At 40.0% G+C, this 18,134-nt stretch overlaps 1 protein-coding gene across 7 annotated transcripts in view; it reads right to left on the bottom strand.

Moving 5' to 3' along the window:
• Positions 1-18,134, bottom strand: part of SLC44A2 (solute carrier family 44 member 2) — a 260,738-nt gene that overhangs the window by 55,138 nt on the left and 187,466 nt on the right. For all 7 annotated transcript variants that reach the window (XR_005559275.1, XM_039364296.1, XM_039364294.1 and 4 more), the window contains 10 exons: positions 10,294-10,377; positions 9,355-9,467; positions 8,738-8,869; positions 8,423-8,522; positions 7,835-7,927; positions 7,612-7,696; positions 6,790-7,052; positions 5,579-5,673; positions 5,204-5,307; positions 4,461-4,534 (listed from right to left, as the gene is read on the bottom strand). Coding sequence is in view for 6 of the 7 variants with exons in the window: in XM_039364296.1 (XP_039220230.1) it covers positions 4,461-4,534; positions 5,204-5,307; positions 5,579-5,673; positions 6,790-7,052; positions 7,612-7,696; positions 7,835-7,927; positions 8,423-8,522; positions 8,738-8,869; positions 9,355-9,467; positions 10,294-10,377 (1,143 nt within the window). In the remaining variant the exon portion in view is untranslated. The remainder of the gene's footprint in view (positions 1-4,460; positions 4,535-5,203; positions 5,308-5,578; positions 5,674-6,789; positions 7,053-7,611; positions 7,697-7,834; positions 7,928-8,422; positions 8,523-8,737; positions 8,870-9,354; positions 9,468-10,293; positions 10,378-18,134) is intronic.

The raw sequence follows: 18,134 nt of genomic DNA, 5'->3' as shown, positions 1-18,134 counted from the left end.
GGATGTCACCAGGTACACCAAAACCCCTTTGTATAAGTGCTTATGTAGCACCTCATTTGTGAATTGCTGTGCTCAGGGGTTCTCTTTGCCTTCCTTTCCTTCTTGGGCTGCTTTTTCCCCATGTTTGGAGGACTCAGGGCTTGCTTCCTCATAATCATTTTTCCCAATAGATCTGGGGCCCCCACTTGGCTAATCAAGCCAGGCCCAGGATCACATCTCTTCTGACATCTTTGAGGCGACCATAAAGCAGATAGTCTCTTGGTGGCCCCTCAATTCTAACTGCATCAGTTCTGTCAAATGGGAAGTGGCTTTGCCTATCAGCGTGCCATCCACCTGCTCGAACTTCACAGGGTTCTTAAGCTTCTTCACATGTAACCCGAACTTCTGCACTGTGGCTTGACTAATGAGGCAACGGGTGTTGCCCGAGTCTGTGAGGGCCTTTACCACCCCCTTAGCCCATGAGTGGGATGCCGTGATGTCCATCCTAACTTTAAGTTCCACTCCACTCATCGGATCGTCCTCTCCCTCACTCTCGCTGTAGTAGAGAATCATTGGTGGCTCCTCTTCAGGCAGAGTTCCCTCTCCTTCACTCTCGGGGGGGGGGGGAGACCTCAACGACCTGGACCGCCACTCGCAATTTCTCCTTCCCCTTCTTCAGTGGCTTCTTTGGCTTTGAGAGAATCAGTGTCATGGGAGCCACCCAGGGGTTGGTGCTAGGCACATCATTGCTCTGTGGCCCCCCCTGGCCATAGTGAAAACACATGATGGGGGAGAGACCAGATGGTTTAGAGTAACCGGGGACACTGCCACTGCCTGTTTTCTCCCCAACGCATGCTTCTCTTGGCTTTTCTTCATTTGAGGTCCAAAACTTTCACAGCCCTTGTACACTGCCAGGTCTAGCTCTACAGTGATGACCAGTTGGTACCAGCCACTGAGCTGGCTTGAGATCCCTTGGGTCAGGCACAGCTGAAATAGATCACGGCTTAGTCCTTCTCAGAAGTATTGGGTCAAAAGCTGCTCTGGCCAGTGCCTCAGCTTCCCTGCAATCTTCCTGAAGTCTCTGATGTACTCAGCCACAAGCCTATTCCCCTGTCTGACATTAAGAATCTCTGCCTCCACTCGTTGGTTTGCGTGGGGTCTCCGAAGTGGGCTCTGAAACCATACAGAAGCATATCTGAGTCTGCCAGCTGAGGGGCAGCTTTGTCATGGAGGTCTGTCACCTACTCTGCTGCCTCTCCCTCAAGGTTGTCCACCACAACATCTACTCAGGCCTTGTCATCAGGGTAACCCTCTAAATGCCAGTCAAAGTGTGTCTGGGCTTGCTTGAGGAAGAACACCAGCTTATTAAGGTTTTGGTTAAATGTTGCTCTCAGTTGCGGGGATGGAGGTGGTCCTGGCATTGGCCAGAGTCCCACAATATGGGTACATCCACGGGTGGGCTTCATACTCAGGAGCCGGCAGGGAACACCAGTCTATTCCCCCAGGTTGGGGGGGAAGTGCCATTGGCAGACTACAAGCCCCCGGCCTTGGACTGGGGCCGAGCTGCAGAGACATCCCTGGTTGCAGGCTAATTACTCCTCTGACCACCACAGCTGCTGCTCCCACTGAGTGCTGGGGTTGGTGTCAGTGCTGGGAGCTGGGCCAAACCTCCCTGAGATCTGGGATCCAGTTATGGGGCTGGCTCAGACTTCCAAGCTGCTGAGCTTCTGATTCAGTTGCTCCATCGACTGGCTGCCACACATTGGCAAGTAGCATTCTCTCGGTGCTAGCCATTCCTAAGTTCATTGCTTCCACCACTCTAACTCTCTGCCTAGCTCAGGGTGAGGGTAGCATAGTAGGAATTCAGCTTCAGCAGCTTTCCGCAACTCTTCTCACCACTTCTCCAATTCAGGCTGGTTGAACACTGCTGCTCCACCTGTCCCCCCCCCCCCAGGACTGGGGTTGGCTCCTTTTGTTCAGCCCACTCCTTGGGACGCATTGAGGCTGGTGGGGTTGCAAAGTTGCTTTAGACCCCAGTTGAGGTCCCATTGATCAACCCTGGCCCGGTTCCAGTTGGCTGCTCTGTTTCAGGCATCTTCTCCTGAGTTCTTCACTACCCCTGTGGAGGCTACCAGAAAGGGCATAGGGGCTCAGGATCCCTCAATAGGAATTGAAGTTGAAGAGAGCTAGCTTAGTGTCAAGTTCCAGCTAAGAAGCCCAATGAAGAAAAACACCAGAGACATTGCAAATGTCAAGGTTCCGACTAATGAAACCAAATAAAGCAGAATTCAGAGGCTTGAAGTTTCCTCAAAGCACGTGTTTATTGGATACGTATTATCGGCATAGTCAAAAGTGAAACCAACTTTAAAATTCCCCTTAGGGATTCAATGTAACTAAATGTAACAATTCCCTCCCCTCTACTATGCTATAGATCAGAGGTGGCAAACCTATGGCAACGTGCCAGAGGCGGCACTTGGAGCCCTCTCTGTGGGCACATGTGCCGTTGCCCCAGCCTCGCCTCCCCCCACGACCCCCTCCTCACCAGCAGCCCCCCTGAAGAGTTGCTCCTGAGCGTGATCCACACGGAGCAGCGCAGCCAAGGACATGGCAGCCAGGCAGCATAGACAAGACTCTGCCCTCACGGCCCATCCCGCACAGTTGATGCTGAGGAGCACGGGCAGAGGGCATGGCCGCCATGGTGCTGCTGGGCTGCCTGGGCGATCTGCGGTGGGCCCTGGAGGCAGTGAGTGGCCCTGCGGGCAGGCGGGTGGAGGACAGGGCAGGGGGTGGAGCAAGGGCGGGGCTAGTTTTTGGGCACTCGGTCCCTAAAAGGTTCACCATCACTGCTATAGATCATGCTACCCAATAAAAGCAATTGGCAAATAGCAAAGCTGTAATTTTTTTCCCCCTTCTCCCCCCAACCTATGGCAGCTCAGAAAGACAAAGATGGCTGCAGCGATCTTCAGGTTTGATAGTGATCTCTAATGTAAATTTTATTAGGCATTAGCAAACTGGTACAATACAAGGAAAGCTAGCTCTGAGAATATGGAAGGAAACAGATAATTAAAAGAGTAAAACTTTCCCTCCCCTCTCTGACAGTTCAGGTCACATTGTCCAATTAATCTTCCAGCAATGAGAAGAAACTTTGGTTTGCCAAAACATCTCTTCAGAAGCTTCGGCTCTCCCGCTAATAGGGGCCACCTGTAGATCCCAAACTCTTCCCTCCCCAGTAATTGTAGACAAGCTAGAAGCACTACAGTGGTCCTAAAGACAGTACATTTCATAGCTTGACAATGTGGTTGTTAAGTTAGTAACATGTCTGTTAAGTAAATCTGGCTTCTCCATTCACTTTATTTATCAGAAGGTCACAAAAAGTGATCACATGGCCCCGGACACTGCAATCGTCATAAACAAATGCCAGTTACCAAGCATCCAAATTTTGATCATGTGACTGAGAATACTGCAATGGTTGTTAAATGTGAAAAATGGTCATAAGACACTTTTTTCAATGTTCTTGTAACTGTAAATGGTTACTTAATGAATGTTTGTAAGTCAAGGACTACCTGTATAGAATTGTTATACAAATATAACTGAGAATGTTACAGCAATGCCTACTTTTTATCATGCATCAGTAGAACCCAGGCAATTTTCTCTGGGACTAAGTTAGTTTGGAACTAAGCAGAGCTGGACCTGGTTAGCAGATGATGGAAGACTACCTGAAAATTCCAGGGTGTAGGCTAGTGGGCAATGGAAAAAATATCCTGGAAGAAAGTAGTGGCAAACACTTCCATACCATCAGAAATAGAAAAGGACCATGAAATCAAGCTCAGTTGAAAGAAGACTTCCCCTTTTCTTTTAGATCATAGGTAAGCTGCATAGTCTTGCCCCAGCTTACTTATCTTACTTATAGTCTTACTGATATATTATAATATCTCCTCCTTCGCCAGAGTATCTCTTGCTACATTTCCATTTTAATATTTTAAAGTGGTCAAATATTCAAACTGAGCACATCTTGTAATTTTTTCATAATAAATTACTGTTTGCATGAATGAATAAATGTTTACAGCATTTTCATGCCGCTTTTCATTTTAAAATTATGAAAGTTTAGGTTTATAAGAATTGCTATAAGGTATAGAGTATAACTCATAAAATATATAAATAATTTCATAATTAGGGCAGGTGATACAATTTATTTATAGTTCTATGCTACCCATCTCATTCTGTGAAGTGTTAGTCAAGAGAACTTGGATGTATTCATACACACAGGTATTCATATTTCTGTACTCTTCTCCAGTTGAGAATCCAGTTTGTTCCACAAGGTGAGCACTATCACAAAGAATGCCCACTGCCACAGGACATTTACATGATAATTATCGTACCAGTTTATCATGGAATTTTCAGCTACTAAATCTACAATGAAGAACTTTTCTGAGTTCCTCCAAACAGAATAATAAAGCCAAAAGCAGCTTTCTGGCCCTCACCTGATTATGTTCCTCATGAGCAAGGAAAAGGCATTCCTGGCAGAAGTGCAGAAATTGGTACCGTAAATAGCAATCTGGGGAAATTGCCAAAGGGGAGGGGAGAAAATCTATTAACGAACATTATTTTTCTACAAAGACATGGTTATTTAGAGCCAGAAAAAAAGGCAAATATATAATATTACAACAGTATTAATGCCATGATAAAACATAACAAACAAGCAAATACATTTTTACATGACTTTTGAGAATGTGAAGGGAAGGGAATAAGAAGGAAAATATACTGTACTTATTTTGTTTGTTATGTTTTCCCATCATGCCCCCCAAGCTCAGCTAGCATTAAAAAAGTTCTTTATTTATCAGTCAAGGGGCTCCAACTATTCTATCAGGCCCCAGTTTATTTCATAACCAATTTATTTCACAATAAAAATCAATACAGAATTAACATGAATGGGTAATTAGCATTTTCATCTGAAAACATGTACTAAGAATGAAGAATACAGTAACTGCTGCAGCATTGGCATGGCATCATCAGGACAAGTAAATGCACTATACAAATGACCAAGATGAGCGCATTTGGCAGCCAAGTCTGCTTTAAATGTTTTAATGAGTAATGAAGAATCTAAAAGAAAACTTGCAACTTCTGCCAAAGGTATAAACTCTTTAAAATAGTTCCCTTACTGTGCAGAGCATCTAGAAATCTGCATTAATGCCCTAAATAAGTCACAGATGTTTGAATTCCTCACCATAATGTATGCATTTCTATTCAAAAACTTGATGAATTTCTCCAGGCACCAGAAGCAGCATTTGAAACAGGTCAAAAGGAACTTGGCAAACATATTCTCAGAAGCTAATGGATTGCAAAACAGGACAGGAGAAAGTTCTTATTATTCTATCACATTAGAAAGAGTCATGTATCTCTCTGATTATTTATTTATTTATTTACTTGGGCTTCTACAGCACAAAATCCCTATAGGTCTTAAACTGCTACAGAATGTGACAACAAAGATCAAAATAAAAATTTAAAAAATCTAACACCTTATGAACAACAGCACCATCCCTTGGAGGTAGGTTTACAAAAGAAATGCCTGAAAGTTTTAACCAGTAGAAAGGATCAATACCTTTTAGTTTATGATCTAAGTATTCCAGAATGACTCGAATGACCTGGACAATGGCAAGAATCAGGGATCCAAAGGCCAGTGAACCAGTGTGATACCTACAGGGAGAAAACAGCAGCAGAAAAAGGCTGCAGCACACCTGTACACATTTTCTTAAAGAGGGAGGATAACATAGTTCTATACTGGAGTCCCTTCTGGCTGTAGGAAATGCTACTATGCTGAAGAATACAGGACTGAGTCTTCTCAAGCAGTACTTGCCAGGCCCAAGAAAGACTTCTTTGTGGGACTATGCTTTTGCAAAAGTGTCTTCAGCCTTTCACAAGTTTTTGAAATTACCTGTGATGTACATATGTTGACTCTGCTCTCACAAAGAAAACTGCAGCACTTTTCATCTAAGGGAATCTAAGTGACCTTGAATAAGCCTAATATCTACTTGTAATACTAGCTTTTCAGAAATCAGCTCTCTTTTCCAACCACAAAGCAAAGAACAATTTGCCATCTCATCTTATCCAAATCGCAAAGAATTTTATACTAAGCTTGCACCTATCTTTTCTGTGAACTTAGTGGTCCTGTCAGAATCCATTTTTCCCGGGGGGGGGGGGGGAAGGGATCCATCTCATCTCTTTCTTGTTTCTTTCTTTCTGAGGCTTCTGCCATTCCCCTGAGGGGGAGGAGGGAAGGCTCCATGGTATGTTATTCTGCTTTGCTACAATGTATCCTTTTGCTGTTCTTGCATGCTGACTCTTTGAACTGTCTCTCCCTTGATGTTACCTTGGGGTGAGAAAAGAATGTGCCTCCGGCCATCTGGCTTATCTCTTGCTGCGGAAGGGAAGGTGCGAAGACCCAACAACATCTTCACAAGCATGAGAAAGGACCCTGTTATCAGCTCTTTTCCCACAGTGAACTTAACACCTGGGGATTGGTCCATTCAAAGTGACCGGATGAACTATTGGGGTGGGATTTTGCTCGGGACTCTTTTAACCTATTGATCTGAGTGGGAAACCCTCAGATCCTGCCTATCATGCCTGCTATCAGCTTCTCCTAATAAAAGTTCCTTTTGGAAAGAAACTATTCCAGGAGTCCTGCTTTCTTCGGATGAGGTTTTGAAGTGGGCCCTAACAGATGCCTAATAACAATTTCCTATTCCTCCAAAAGGTACATTGCTGATATCAAGGCAAATTGACATTTTTTCCTTTGCACCCCATTCCCTTTACCTGAGTGCTCGGCCAAATGAGGAGAAGAGGGGAAATGCTGGCATATCATCAGGTTTTTTAAAAGCCCAGTAGTATGATGCAAAGGCCCCAGCAAGTGTAACTTGGCCCAAAGCAATGACAAAGTTGGCCAGCCAAAAGAACATGAAAATATTGAAAATCTGAAAGATGATGAGGTACTTGTGGTAGGCAGTCTCACCACCATAGAAGGCAAACAGGCAATGTGCTCCTGGGCACAGCTTCGTGACATTGGAAGTATTGAAGGTCTAAAAGAAGGAAGAAAATTGTTATTTGTTAAAGTTCCATTTAAACGTCTTACTTGAAAATAATATTGCTTTTCTATTTTATTTCCCCTAAGTATATACGCAAGTTTCCAAAAATCTGGGCAAAATAGAAATTTTGCCTTGTGAATTTCCAGAATTTGGCTTCTAGAATGTCCAGAATGTGCCAATTATTAATACATGATATAACTGTTCCTTTTCTTTTGCCTTTCAAAAAGTAATTTAAAATAATGAACAAGGCATAGAGCTTAATTCTCCTATAAAGCTATGCTTACACTTGCTAAAAGAAAACAGTGCACACTTGGGTATATTTCCCTGGGAGAAAGTACAAACCTAGTCTTTGAACATCCCATTTTCTGGAATAGGAGGGAAACCTGCTTGACTCAGACTCTTCAAACAAAGACTGGAAGGAGTGAACCTCATCCATGGCACTTGCAGGAGGATCTGTCACATATTCAGCAGGAAGTGGACTGCTATATTCTTGTAGTTTCCAAACAGCTTAACTGAAAATATTTTCACTAGTTAATTATTTTAAGTTCCTTACCTCTGGGTTGCAAGTTGTTCCAGCATATTGGCATTCTGTATCATTAAACACCTTGTAGACAGCTTCGTTAGAGGTAGACAAGAAACTAGAAGCAGTCAAGGAACTCTTTATTATAGTAATAAAAATGCCACTTTTTCTTGCCTGAGATGAACATCTGAGAACTAGGTTACCCATCCCCTTCACCCATTTATTCAGGAAAGAAAGAAAAATTGAGGAAGGATACACAGCAGTACTAGCCCAATAAGCAATGCAGAGACACACCAGAAAGAAGGTACAGAGTGGAAACAGAAGTGATGTCATGATGTGTCCGATAGCCCTGCAAGAGGGATGGGGAATGGGGAGAAAGAAAAAGCACATGATTCAGTTCCAATGCTTTAGTACAGCCAGCCACAATAAAGCCTTGTTTGTTCTTTGGCCACATTGGTACTGGGTTCACCTACAGTATATCCAGGATAGTTAACAGTTTCTATTCAAGGAGTGCATATTGTACACTTTACAAAAGAATAGAGCTGGAACTTTAACTTTAAACTTTAACTCCTCCCACCCCCAACAGTTCTGGAAGGAATGAATAAAAAGAATGTTTTATATTTGAGATGGACAACCAGTTTATTCTCTTGCAAAAAGAGAATATTAATCTCAATTTAGCATTTTCTCTTTTGTTTGTTGATGCAGTACAGATCTGCTTGATTTTCCAGCAGCAATAGATTTAGACAAGAATAGCAAGCCAATTCTGAAGAACCACAAAACTGATTAATGAGGGGATGGTTGTGGATGACACTTCCAAGAATAGAAGAGTCCAAGTCAGCCTCACCTGCTAGCTTCCTTGATAAGTGCAATAGCAATGAGGATTCTCTTGCGCAAGAAGATAAGCAGTAGAATAATGATAACTTCCATAATGCACAGGATGATCACTGGATCAAAAAAAAAAAAAGGAAATGACTTGATTCCTGCTCTATACAGCGTTTACTGAGCAAGATAAAAACACAAACTAGAAAAAATCTTAGAACTATTCAGAATACACTTTCATCTGTATGGAGGTTTGAAGAGAACTTTTCCAATTTTTAAATAGCTTCTAGATCTGCTCATTCAAAAGGCCCCTAGCTATTATACTCAAACAGGAACTCACTGAAAGCTAACCAGGTTTGCTTCAAGTGCAGATAGACACGAAAATCTGTCTGGAATCCAAGCTCCATCAAGGAGACATCAGAACCAGCTTGTCCTTTCAGATGAGCATATTCCATATAACAATGAAAGATTCCTGGAAAACAAAAACAAGAGTTGGAAAAGGAAGAGAAAAGGGCTGTATACTCTCATTACTGTATACCCACAATATTGCAGCCTAATATTCTCATTACTGTATACCCACAATATTGCAGCCTAAATGGGGAATGGTGATTAAAAAATACAGAAAGCAAAGCAATTCATAGACATATTATATAAAATCTTAGCAAAATCTTCCCCAATCTGACATTTCCAGATATGTTGCGTTGCAACTTTCAGAATTCAGAGGTACCCAACTCTCAAAGGTATCCAAATCAGCCATGGGTACCTCATTAATGTATAGTCTTCCAGATACTGTTAACTCCAGTCTCCAATAGCTCATCATGGTTAGTTCACAATAGTGAGGATTTGGAATATTTTAGAAGTTTATATTCTATCCACCTCTAAACTAAATCTGAAGAATGAGAATTTCCAGTAGACTTTTGCTATAACTCATAAGATTCCAGACTTGATTTAACTCACCATATCCAAGCACCAGGATCACCAGTACAATCATCACCCAAATCATGATCCCTGCCAGGAACCGGAGCAGAACAATAAATACAAGACTGACTACCATGGAAATCACGAGACCTCTGCAGATGGAAGACAGAAAGTCTTGAAATAATTCTTGCATTGAAAACCAAATATCTTATTTAAAAGAAGAAAAGATATCAAAGCAATGTACGCTCAGAGGAATATTATATTTTCATCATGGATTTGTAAAATTAATTTCTTCCTTCCATGTTTCACTATCTTACATTTACATAAATATATATATATATTAATCTCTTCTCTAAATTCTCATTTGCTACTTTACCATGCAGATATTTACAGTTATAACTGCTTGGATTACATGAATCAATTAACAAAATAGCTACAGTCATTCCTAATGCTAAACCAGGATTTTAAAAACCCCAAGTTGTTGAATAAACTATAGTAGCCTGATTTACATATCATATTAACCCCAAATCAATTAAAACACTTTGTTGTGAAGCAAGCCAGTATGGATGAATATGGATAAACAATGTTGATTATGTAAAAGAAATGAGTGTTCAATGCATAATGCTCCCCAAAAATGAGTGAATGAACAAATTGGCAGGCAAGAGAGCAGTACTTCAGCTAGGGCAATGACAGAGTGCCAAGACTGCTAGTATAATAAGTTAAAATTTTGGATACATGCCAAAGAAACCCAAGCCCAAAACCTAGCTTGATCATGGTGCTTACTGAATGACTTTGGGTCAGTGGTTAATTCAGGCCAATCCTCCTTTGTACAGCTGATATGGATTAAATTAAGGGAGATCCCCATATAAACCATCTCAAGTTTATGCATTTTCTAATTTCTCCAGTGTTCTGGTTTTGGGATAATTAAGCCACAATTTCATTCTATAGTTTAGTGGGCCTATTCAGTCCTATGCTTACATTATTATCCAGTACCAGGAAACGGTGTAATCTTCGAAGATTTTCATAGCTACTTGTCTTGTCTCCAGAAGGACATTTGCTTTTCTGTAATTAAAAGCAGCACAAAGTGAAACTACGGTAACAGGAGGAAAGAAAATGCAATTTCTATAGATGTGTACATCTATTTAAAGCAGGGGTTCCCAACCGGGAGTGCTCGCAACCCCTAGGGGTGTGAGACGATATTCCAGGGGATGCAAAAACTTGGGTTTTCAAAATTATAGTGTATATGCATAATTCGTTGCCGTTATTTCAAACTTTTGTAAGGGGTGAGAGAATATATCAGAAGTGTTCTAGGGATGTGGGATATCGAAAAGGTTGGGACCTGCTGATCTAAAGGAATGTTTTGGAATGCACAGGAGCACCTGTGAGCACCTAATTTTTATATTGATAAAGCACACATTTTTACCCAAGGCTTGCAAGGTTTTGAAAGTTCCTCCCTCCCTTTCATTCCAATCGCCCTTCCTCCTCTCTTCCTTTCTGTTTCCCTCCCTCCCTCCTTCACTACCTCCCTCTTTCTCATTCCCATCTCCTTCCTTCTGAAGGAAGAATTAGACCCCCCCCCATATTTTCCCTCTTCCATATATTTATCAAACATTCATAAGTAAAGGAATGCTACAGGCAAAATCCATGCAGGACAAAAATACTTCAAAATCCCTTGCAGCAAAACTTACAGCTAACAATAGCAGAGCAATAGATTTAGAACCCAAAATCCAACACGGGACATCAGCAATAGAAATTGCCAAACACTCCTTTAAGAACACAAAGCCCACATTGCACAAATTCCAGAACTTCAAAGTCACAAAATCACAAAACTGTGTCTCAATTTGGCCATGTCATGCAGGAAAATTCGCTGGAGAAAGCAATTATGTTTGGAAGAGTTAGTGGTAAAAGGAAATCAGGCCGTCAAAGAACCCTGTGGCTGGACACCATCAAAGCTGACACCAATCACAGCGCAGAAAACTCAGAGTAGTGCAAGATAGAAGATGTGGAGAGACCTGTTCCATAGAATTACTAAGAGTCAGGCACTACTAAATTGATAACAACAACAACATCATCTTAGTAATATGAGCATATTTCTGTTTACATGGGGAGAAGGATGAACAACCCCATAATTATAGCATATTTGGAAAATAACAACTCTGCATTGAAAACTACAAACTTTTCATCTAAATATAATTAGCTTCCATTTTTGTGATGATGGGCAGGAGTAGATATGGTATGCCATTTTCAAGGAGCATGGTCTCAATGTCCAGAATTCCAATTCTATTTTCCAATACCTGCATTCAATCCCAATACCCAATCAATGCTACCTCCGGGTCCCAGGTATTGGCTTCTATATATCAAATCAGCTTGTTGTAAACCTGAATAACATATATTACTAAGACCTGACTGGGCACAGAGGAGGGGATTCCCTTCTCAGAGAAATGCTCACTTGGATTTTAAATAGGACACCAACTGTGACTACAGGATAGGGGGGGATTAGCTACCATTATTTGGAGTACCTGGTGGTTTTCAGACTCACAGCTCTGCAGAGCATAGTTATGATGAGACATCAGATGGAATGACTGCTACTATACCAGCTTCCCTGCTCAAATTACTAGAAACTGTTGGCACTAGTATAGTGCTGGAGAACATTAATCTGCCCTCTCAGGGAAAGGGTTTGGAGCAAACCAGGAGTTTTAGGCCACCATGCCAATGATGCCAGTATTTCAGTGGCCAAAATAGTGGTCACATATTAGACTACTCTAAGCATTGTTAGACACAATTCCTCAAATTCACAAAGTTAAATTCTGGATTTACAGGTCTTTTGAGATAACTAGGGCACTCTATGGCATGGTGATATGAGAAGAGTTGAAACCTGTTGCTCTTGAAAAAGTGGGGTCCTCAATGATGTAAGCCACAGAATAGTAATAAATCCTTGTCCCTCCTGGCCTTTCAAGAGATGACATAAAATTTGATCACAGTGGTCTTAAAGAGGCTGTGGCCCTCCTCAAGAATTTTTATAGGATCCAACAATTTTGAGAGAAATCTGTTGAGAAGGTAGTCAGTTTATAGTTACAGATGAAATGAATTGTCTAGATCTCTTTCATTTGGCTCCCAGACCAGGATATAATACTTAAGACGGCAATGACCACTCTTACAGTTGATCTCTAAAGGGATAATCTTTTTGATTACCCAGCAGCTTTTGGTACTATTAATCACTATTAATCATTATTGATAGCAACATTTGGTAAAGTCTAGGTGGAGAAGGTATAACTGGATATCCTGGACTGGTTTCAAGGTTTAGGAGATGGAAGTATGGAGCTGCACTAGTTGTCCTTCCTCCAGGACCATTTCCAGTTATTTTATGGTGGAATGTAGCCCAAAGCTCCTGTTTTGGAGGACCCTCATAGCTGTTATTTAGTATCTTCATGAAACCAGTGAGTGAAACATCTGTTGGTACAATCAAGTTGTCAAGGTTCCGACTGATGATTGCAACAAAGTAAGCACATCTGAGACATTCAAATCTCTAATGCAAAACTTTACTGAGTATAACATATTGGTATTGATGAATAGAAAACAAGCTCTGGTAATTTGGTGCCAGAACAGCAAATTAATAGCATAGAAACTCCCCTTCCCCCTGACAATGCAAGTCACATTCTCCAATTAAGCATCAGATAATTGTTATGAGAAAAATCCTTTGTCTCTTAGTAACAATCTTGAATAACATTGCTTCCCAGATTTCACAGCTGCAAATGAGTTTCCGATTACCTCCGCTGAGCTTAAACCCAGGGGAACGACTCTCCATTCCCTGGGTCTGAAATTTTTCCACTGGCAGGTCTGTTTGGACTGAATGCCACCCTGGAGAGGTGGCCACGGAAGGGTGAATCTCTGAGGAATATGGGCTGACGGTAGCTGAACTCAAAGCAGCCCCTGGAACCAACGGGAGAAAGGCGGACTACATTTATGCGATCCACCATTAACAGCTGATCATCGGAGACGAAGAACAGCTGAATCTGACAGCAAGCAGCTGACCTGGGTGGGACAATGATCCCTTTGCCTTTGGAAAGTGGACTTTGATCTGAAATAGCCTGTCTTTAACTGAAGCGGCAAGCCTGAAGGGAGGGAGGAGGAGTTTTTTCCCCCTCCTGCGTAAGTGGAGGTTTAAACTACATTCCATTACAAAATAATAATTTGGACTATACTAAAGTCTTTTGAAGTGTTAATTGAAGTTGGGGAAATTTATTCGTTTTTTACAAAAAATATTTTTAAATTGGGGAAAGCCATTCTAGCTTTATTTTTTGGTTTTTAAATTTCTAGAAACTTTTTTTCCTTCATTGTGAACTTTTTTTTCTGCTTCCTGTTTAAACCTTTGAGAAGGACACATCCAGTGCCTTTGTGGCTACATTGAATCTTTTTTCCTTTGTTCTCCAGCAGCTGTTGTTTATTTAGCTGGAGAACTTGACTCAACGCCCAGACACTTGGCAGAATGCATAGACATTCCCACCTGCCTTTAAAAGTCATCTAAAGAGACTTTTTTTCCCTCTTCTGTCTGGTCTTCTTGGTGTTTTGGCTGTAGGACCCCTATTTTAAGGAGAAACATTAAGAAATCTTGTCTTCTTTTTTTGCTTTTTTCTTTGGTGCCGAACCGAACTAGTTGGATTATAATTTGGATAATTTTTTTATAGTTTTTCTTTGTTTTTGGCTTTTTATTTCTTCCTCCCCTTTGGCTCATTTTTTCTGCTCCCTTTTCTTTTTTTGTGGATTTCTCCTCGTTTTTTGTGGCCACCCTTTTCCGTAGGAGTACCCTTGTCTCCACCTTAGTTTTTTTTATTTCTAGTAATCTGCTTGCTTTTGACAACTTTTTCCCCTTTTTGGATGGTTTTTTTGGGGTCCCTTTCTACCCCCCTACTGGAATTATTTTTTTTACTTTTCTTTTTTTCTTTTTTTGCTGGCTTCTTTCTTTTAACTATATTTGATCCTCTTTCCCAGCAATAGGAGAGCATTGGATTACAAATGGCCATTGGGCTGCCTCGTGGATTATAATATAACAACCAAAAGATAAGTACCTCAAATTTAGCTAAAGGGCGAGAAAGGGATCCTCTGCCCCCGCTTCAATTGTGGCAAGTCCAGTTCCTCAAAAATCAATTACTACATTTTTACAACAAGAAAAAGGAGAATTCCAACAGAAAGATATACAAGCAATACTGCAAGCAATTGCAGCTCAGGTGGCAACTACAACTAAAAATATTGAAGATTTGAAAATGGAAATGAAAAAGGATTTGGATAAGAATTAGGAAGACCTGAAAAATGATCTTGTTAAAATGAATCAAAAAATGGAAATCTTCCAACAGGCAGACAACCAACAGGCAGACAACCAACAAAGAATGCAAAAAATTGAAGACAAGTCAGTGGAAGTTGACCACAAATTAGAATCCTTGCAAGATGAGAATCAGAGAGTGATACAAGCTAACGCGAAATTGGAAGACAGCATGGCTATAATGGAGATGAAAAGAGCATCATACTTTCTAAGATTCCAAACATTATAGAAGAGAAAGAGGAGAACTTATTAGACTTGATGAGCGAGTTACTCATGGATTTACTTGGAATGGAAATGATACAAATGAAACGAGAGATATATCAGGCCTTCAGAGTAAATTCAGGCTATGCCAGAAGAAACAGAGTCCCCAGGGAAGTCCATGTAAGATTTGTTAAAAGATTTACAAGAGATGAGATTTTGAGAGCAATAAGAGATCAACCACTGAAATATAAAGAAAAAGAGCTTGTAGTTCTTAAGCAAATTCCCAGAAGAATAAGAGAAGCCTGAAGAGAATATCAGTTTTTAACAAAGAAATTGTTTAATAAAGGAGTGAATTTCTGATGGCTGGTCCCAGAAGGATTGTTAATCTTCTGGGACTTGAAAAGATATAGATTGGATACTCCATTCCAAACAGAGGAATTCTTTAACAATCATAGAAGTTTTCTGGAAAGAAGTGATCCTGAGCCTAAGAAACAAGAGGAAATGACTGCCGTAGGAGCATCTAAACAAGTGGATGAGGAAGAACCTAAAAAGACGCAAACAGAGGAAGATGTAAGACCAAAAGACCAGAGACAGATAAGCTCTCCTAGAAGATTGAGGACTAGATATAACTGAAGCTATGGAGGAGGTCAGAATTATTTCAATAAATATAAATGGTTTGAACTCTCCTGCAAAAAGGAGTAGAATATTTACTAGGTTACAAAAGTCGAAAATGGACATAATTTGTCTTCAAGAGACACATATTAAGAGACAACATGTTAGAATTTTAGAACAACCAAAAATAGGTAAGCTACACTTCTCCCTGGCACCTCAAAAGAAAAGAGGTATAGCTCTTTATGTAAAAGAAAAGATGAACCCAAAACAAATTTATGCTGATGAAGAAGGGAGAATACACTTCCGGTTCCGATTTGCGGCAACTCCAGTCATGTGAAGAGACTCATCTCGCCACTGGCTGTGTTTTCTTTGCCGGTAGACTCCCTGGTGGGTCGAAAGTCACCCTGGAGAGGCGACCACCGAGAAAGAGGCTTGCTGGTGACTGCGGGAGGGTGGCAGCTTTTTCCACGGCTCTAGCTAACTCCTTAGGGCCGACGGAGCAAAGATCATCCTGTAAGATGGCCAATTACTTAGCTGCACCTGCCGAAAGTCACAGCTACATCTAAGCATGAAAGACCCACCACGGATAATCTGGGTGAGACCTCTCCTTCTCTCTTTACCCTATTTTATTTTTTGCCTGTAAAAGCTTTGTTGGAATTAATTCCCTGCTTTCAGTTTGTATGCATGGGAAGAAAGGCATCTGAACAAAAGGACAAATCAAATAACTTTAATGACTATATTTTATTTTCATTTACTTTGGGGTACAGAAAAAAAAAGAAAATTTTTTTTTAGAGCTTCACTATCACTTTATACTGGAAGAATATCTCTTTTTCCATCTTTTCTTTTAAAAGAGAGAGAAAAGGAAAAAATGGTGTCAGGGAAAGATTTTCTAACCCACTGAGGACATCTTGTGGCAAAAAGATAATATTGCAACTGTCTGTTTTTTCTTGGAGATGAGGTGGGCTTGACCTTCAAACTTTTTGAAGAGAAAAGATAATCTGATCCAGCTGTGGGAAATTGTGGGAGTGGATATTGTTTATATAGCCTCCACTAAAACATAAAAGGGACTCTCTTCAATTACTATTAAAATGGAAAAATCTTATCTACAACTAAATTGTAAACTTATATTGGAAAAAATTCACAAAGCCACTGAAGAAGTATGTGCTAAAATCAAAGAGATTAGTAAAGAAATTAGAGCCAGAAGCTTTACTCCAAATACTCCAAACCTTCAAACTGATCTCTAGACCTCATCTGACTATGCTATAAATCAAAACATACTAGAAGAAGAACTAATTGAGATTAAAGAGGAATCTATTTCACTTTACAAGCATTTCATCTATATTCTCAAGGATCAGAAGAACCAAAGATTGAGACTGGAACTTTTGAAGCAACGAGGGTTTAATGACAAAAGAGCCAGATGCCCAATACAGAGGACGGGGTGTTTTCTATTGACTCAAATGATATTACAATTATAAAGGGAGATCTACTTGCTGAGACAGAAGCCTTGTTATGGAAACTGGCCTGGCACAAAAAGAAAGCCAGAATAAGACTGAAAAGAGAAATTTAAAATTATATGTAATGGATTAAAAGGCACTGCAGAAATATGGATTGATTTAAGGTTTAAGATTTAGAGTTAGAAGCGAGAGTAAAATTTGTGATTACCAGAATATATATATGTTAAATAGATTAATAATGTAATTTTTGGGAATAATAGGTCTATTTTTATGAAAACTATTTTGTAATGGAATGAATGAAAATGGAAGAGGTTTTATAGTGACTTGGATTGATTTAACAATTAATTGAGTATGCTAAATTAGTAAGATGATGCTTTGTGTAATAATATGGGTGTTTTTAGACATAATTATTGGGATGAGATTTGAATTTTGCCTAACGGACTGAAATGGTTTAAGGTATGATATTATTCTGTTTTGTTAGGGATAGATTGATTGATGGATTGTATATGTATAAACTAGAGTTATATTTTATTTTAATTAGGATAAATATTGAGTAGTGGATGAAGAAACAAGAGAGACATGTGATAAAATTAAGTTTAGGAGATTAAGAACTAGAATACATTTGGAAGGGATACCCAAAGTGATAATATGTTTACTTAAGGATTAAGTAGATTATGGTAATTGTAAATTAATGAAGTTTAAAAACAGGATTAGGATTTATAGAAATTTAATGTAGAAATGGATTATTTTAAATATATTATATTGTTTGAGGGAAATAGAGAGGGAATATTTAATGTATTTACTTGGATTATTTTATGTTGTTTTGTTGTTGGATGTTTGATTCCCCCGGTACCATGGTGTGTCTCAAGCACTTTGTTGTAAAAGTCAAAAAAGCTAATAAAACTTGTTCTAAAAAAAAAAGAAAAAAAGAAGGGAGAATACTAATGGTGGAAATTATGTAGAATCAAAAACAAATATTGATGGTCACAATATATGCACCCAACGAGAAACAAGACCAATTTTACCAGCAACTACATGACAAATTAGTGGACAAATTATCAAAATCTTTGTATATTGGGGGACTTCAATGCAATAGCTGATGCAATACGGAACTATAAAAGCCACAAACAAGGAAAAAAGGGGGGCAATACCCTACCTAAGGCTTTTTTAAAAATGAAAGATGAACTGCTTATATATGGAGAGAGATGAACCCAGAAAAATCAGAAATACATTTT

This window comes from Crotalus tigris, unplaced genomic scaffold (genome assembly GCF_016545835.1).
Source record: "Crotalus tigris isolate CLP2741 ecotype Arizona unplaced genomic scaffold, ASM1654583v1 scf7180000019721.812232, whole genome shotgun sequence".
In the NCBI taxonomy this organism is placed as follows: domain Eukaryota; kingdom Metazoa; phylum Chordata; class Lepidosauria; order Squamata; family Viperidae; genus Crotalus; species Crotalus tigris.
This window is presented reverse-complemented; position numbering and strand designations above follow the sequence as displayed.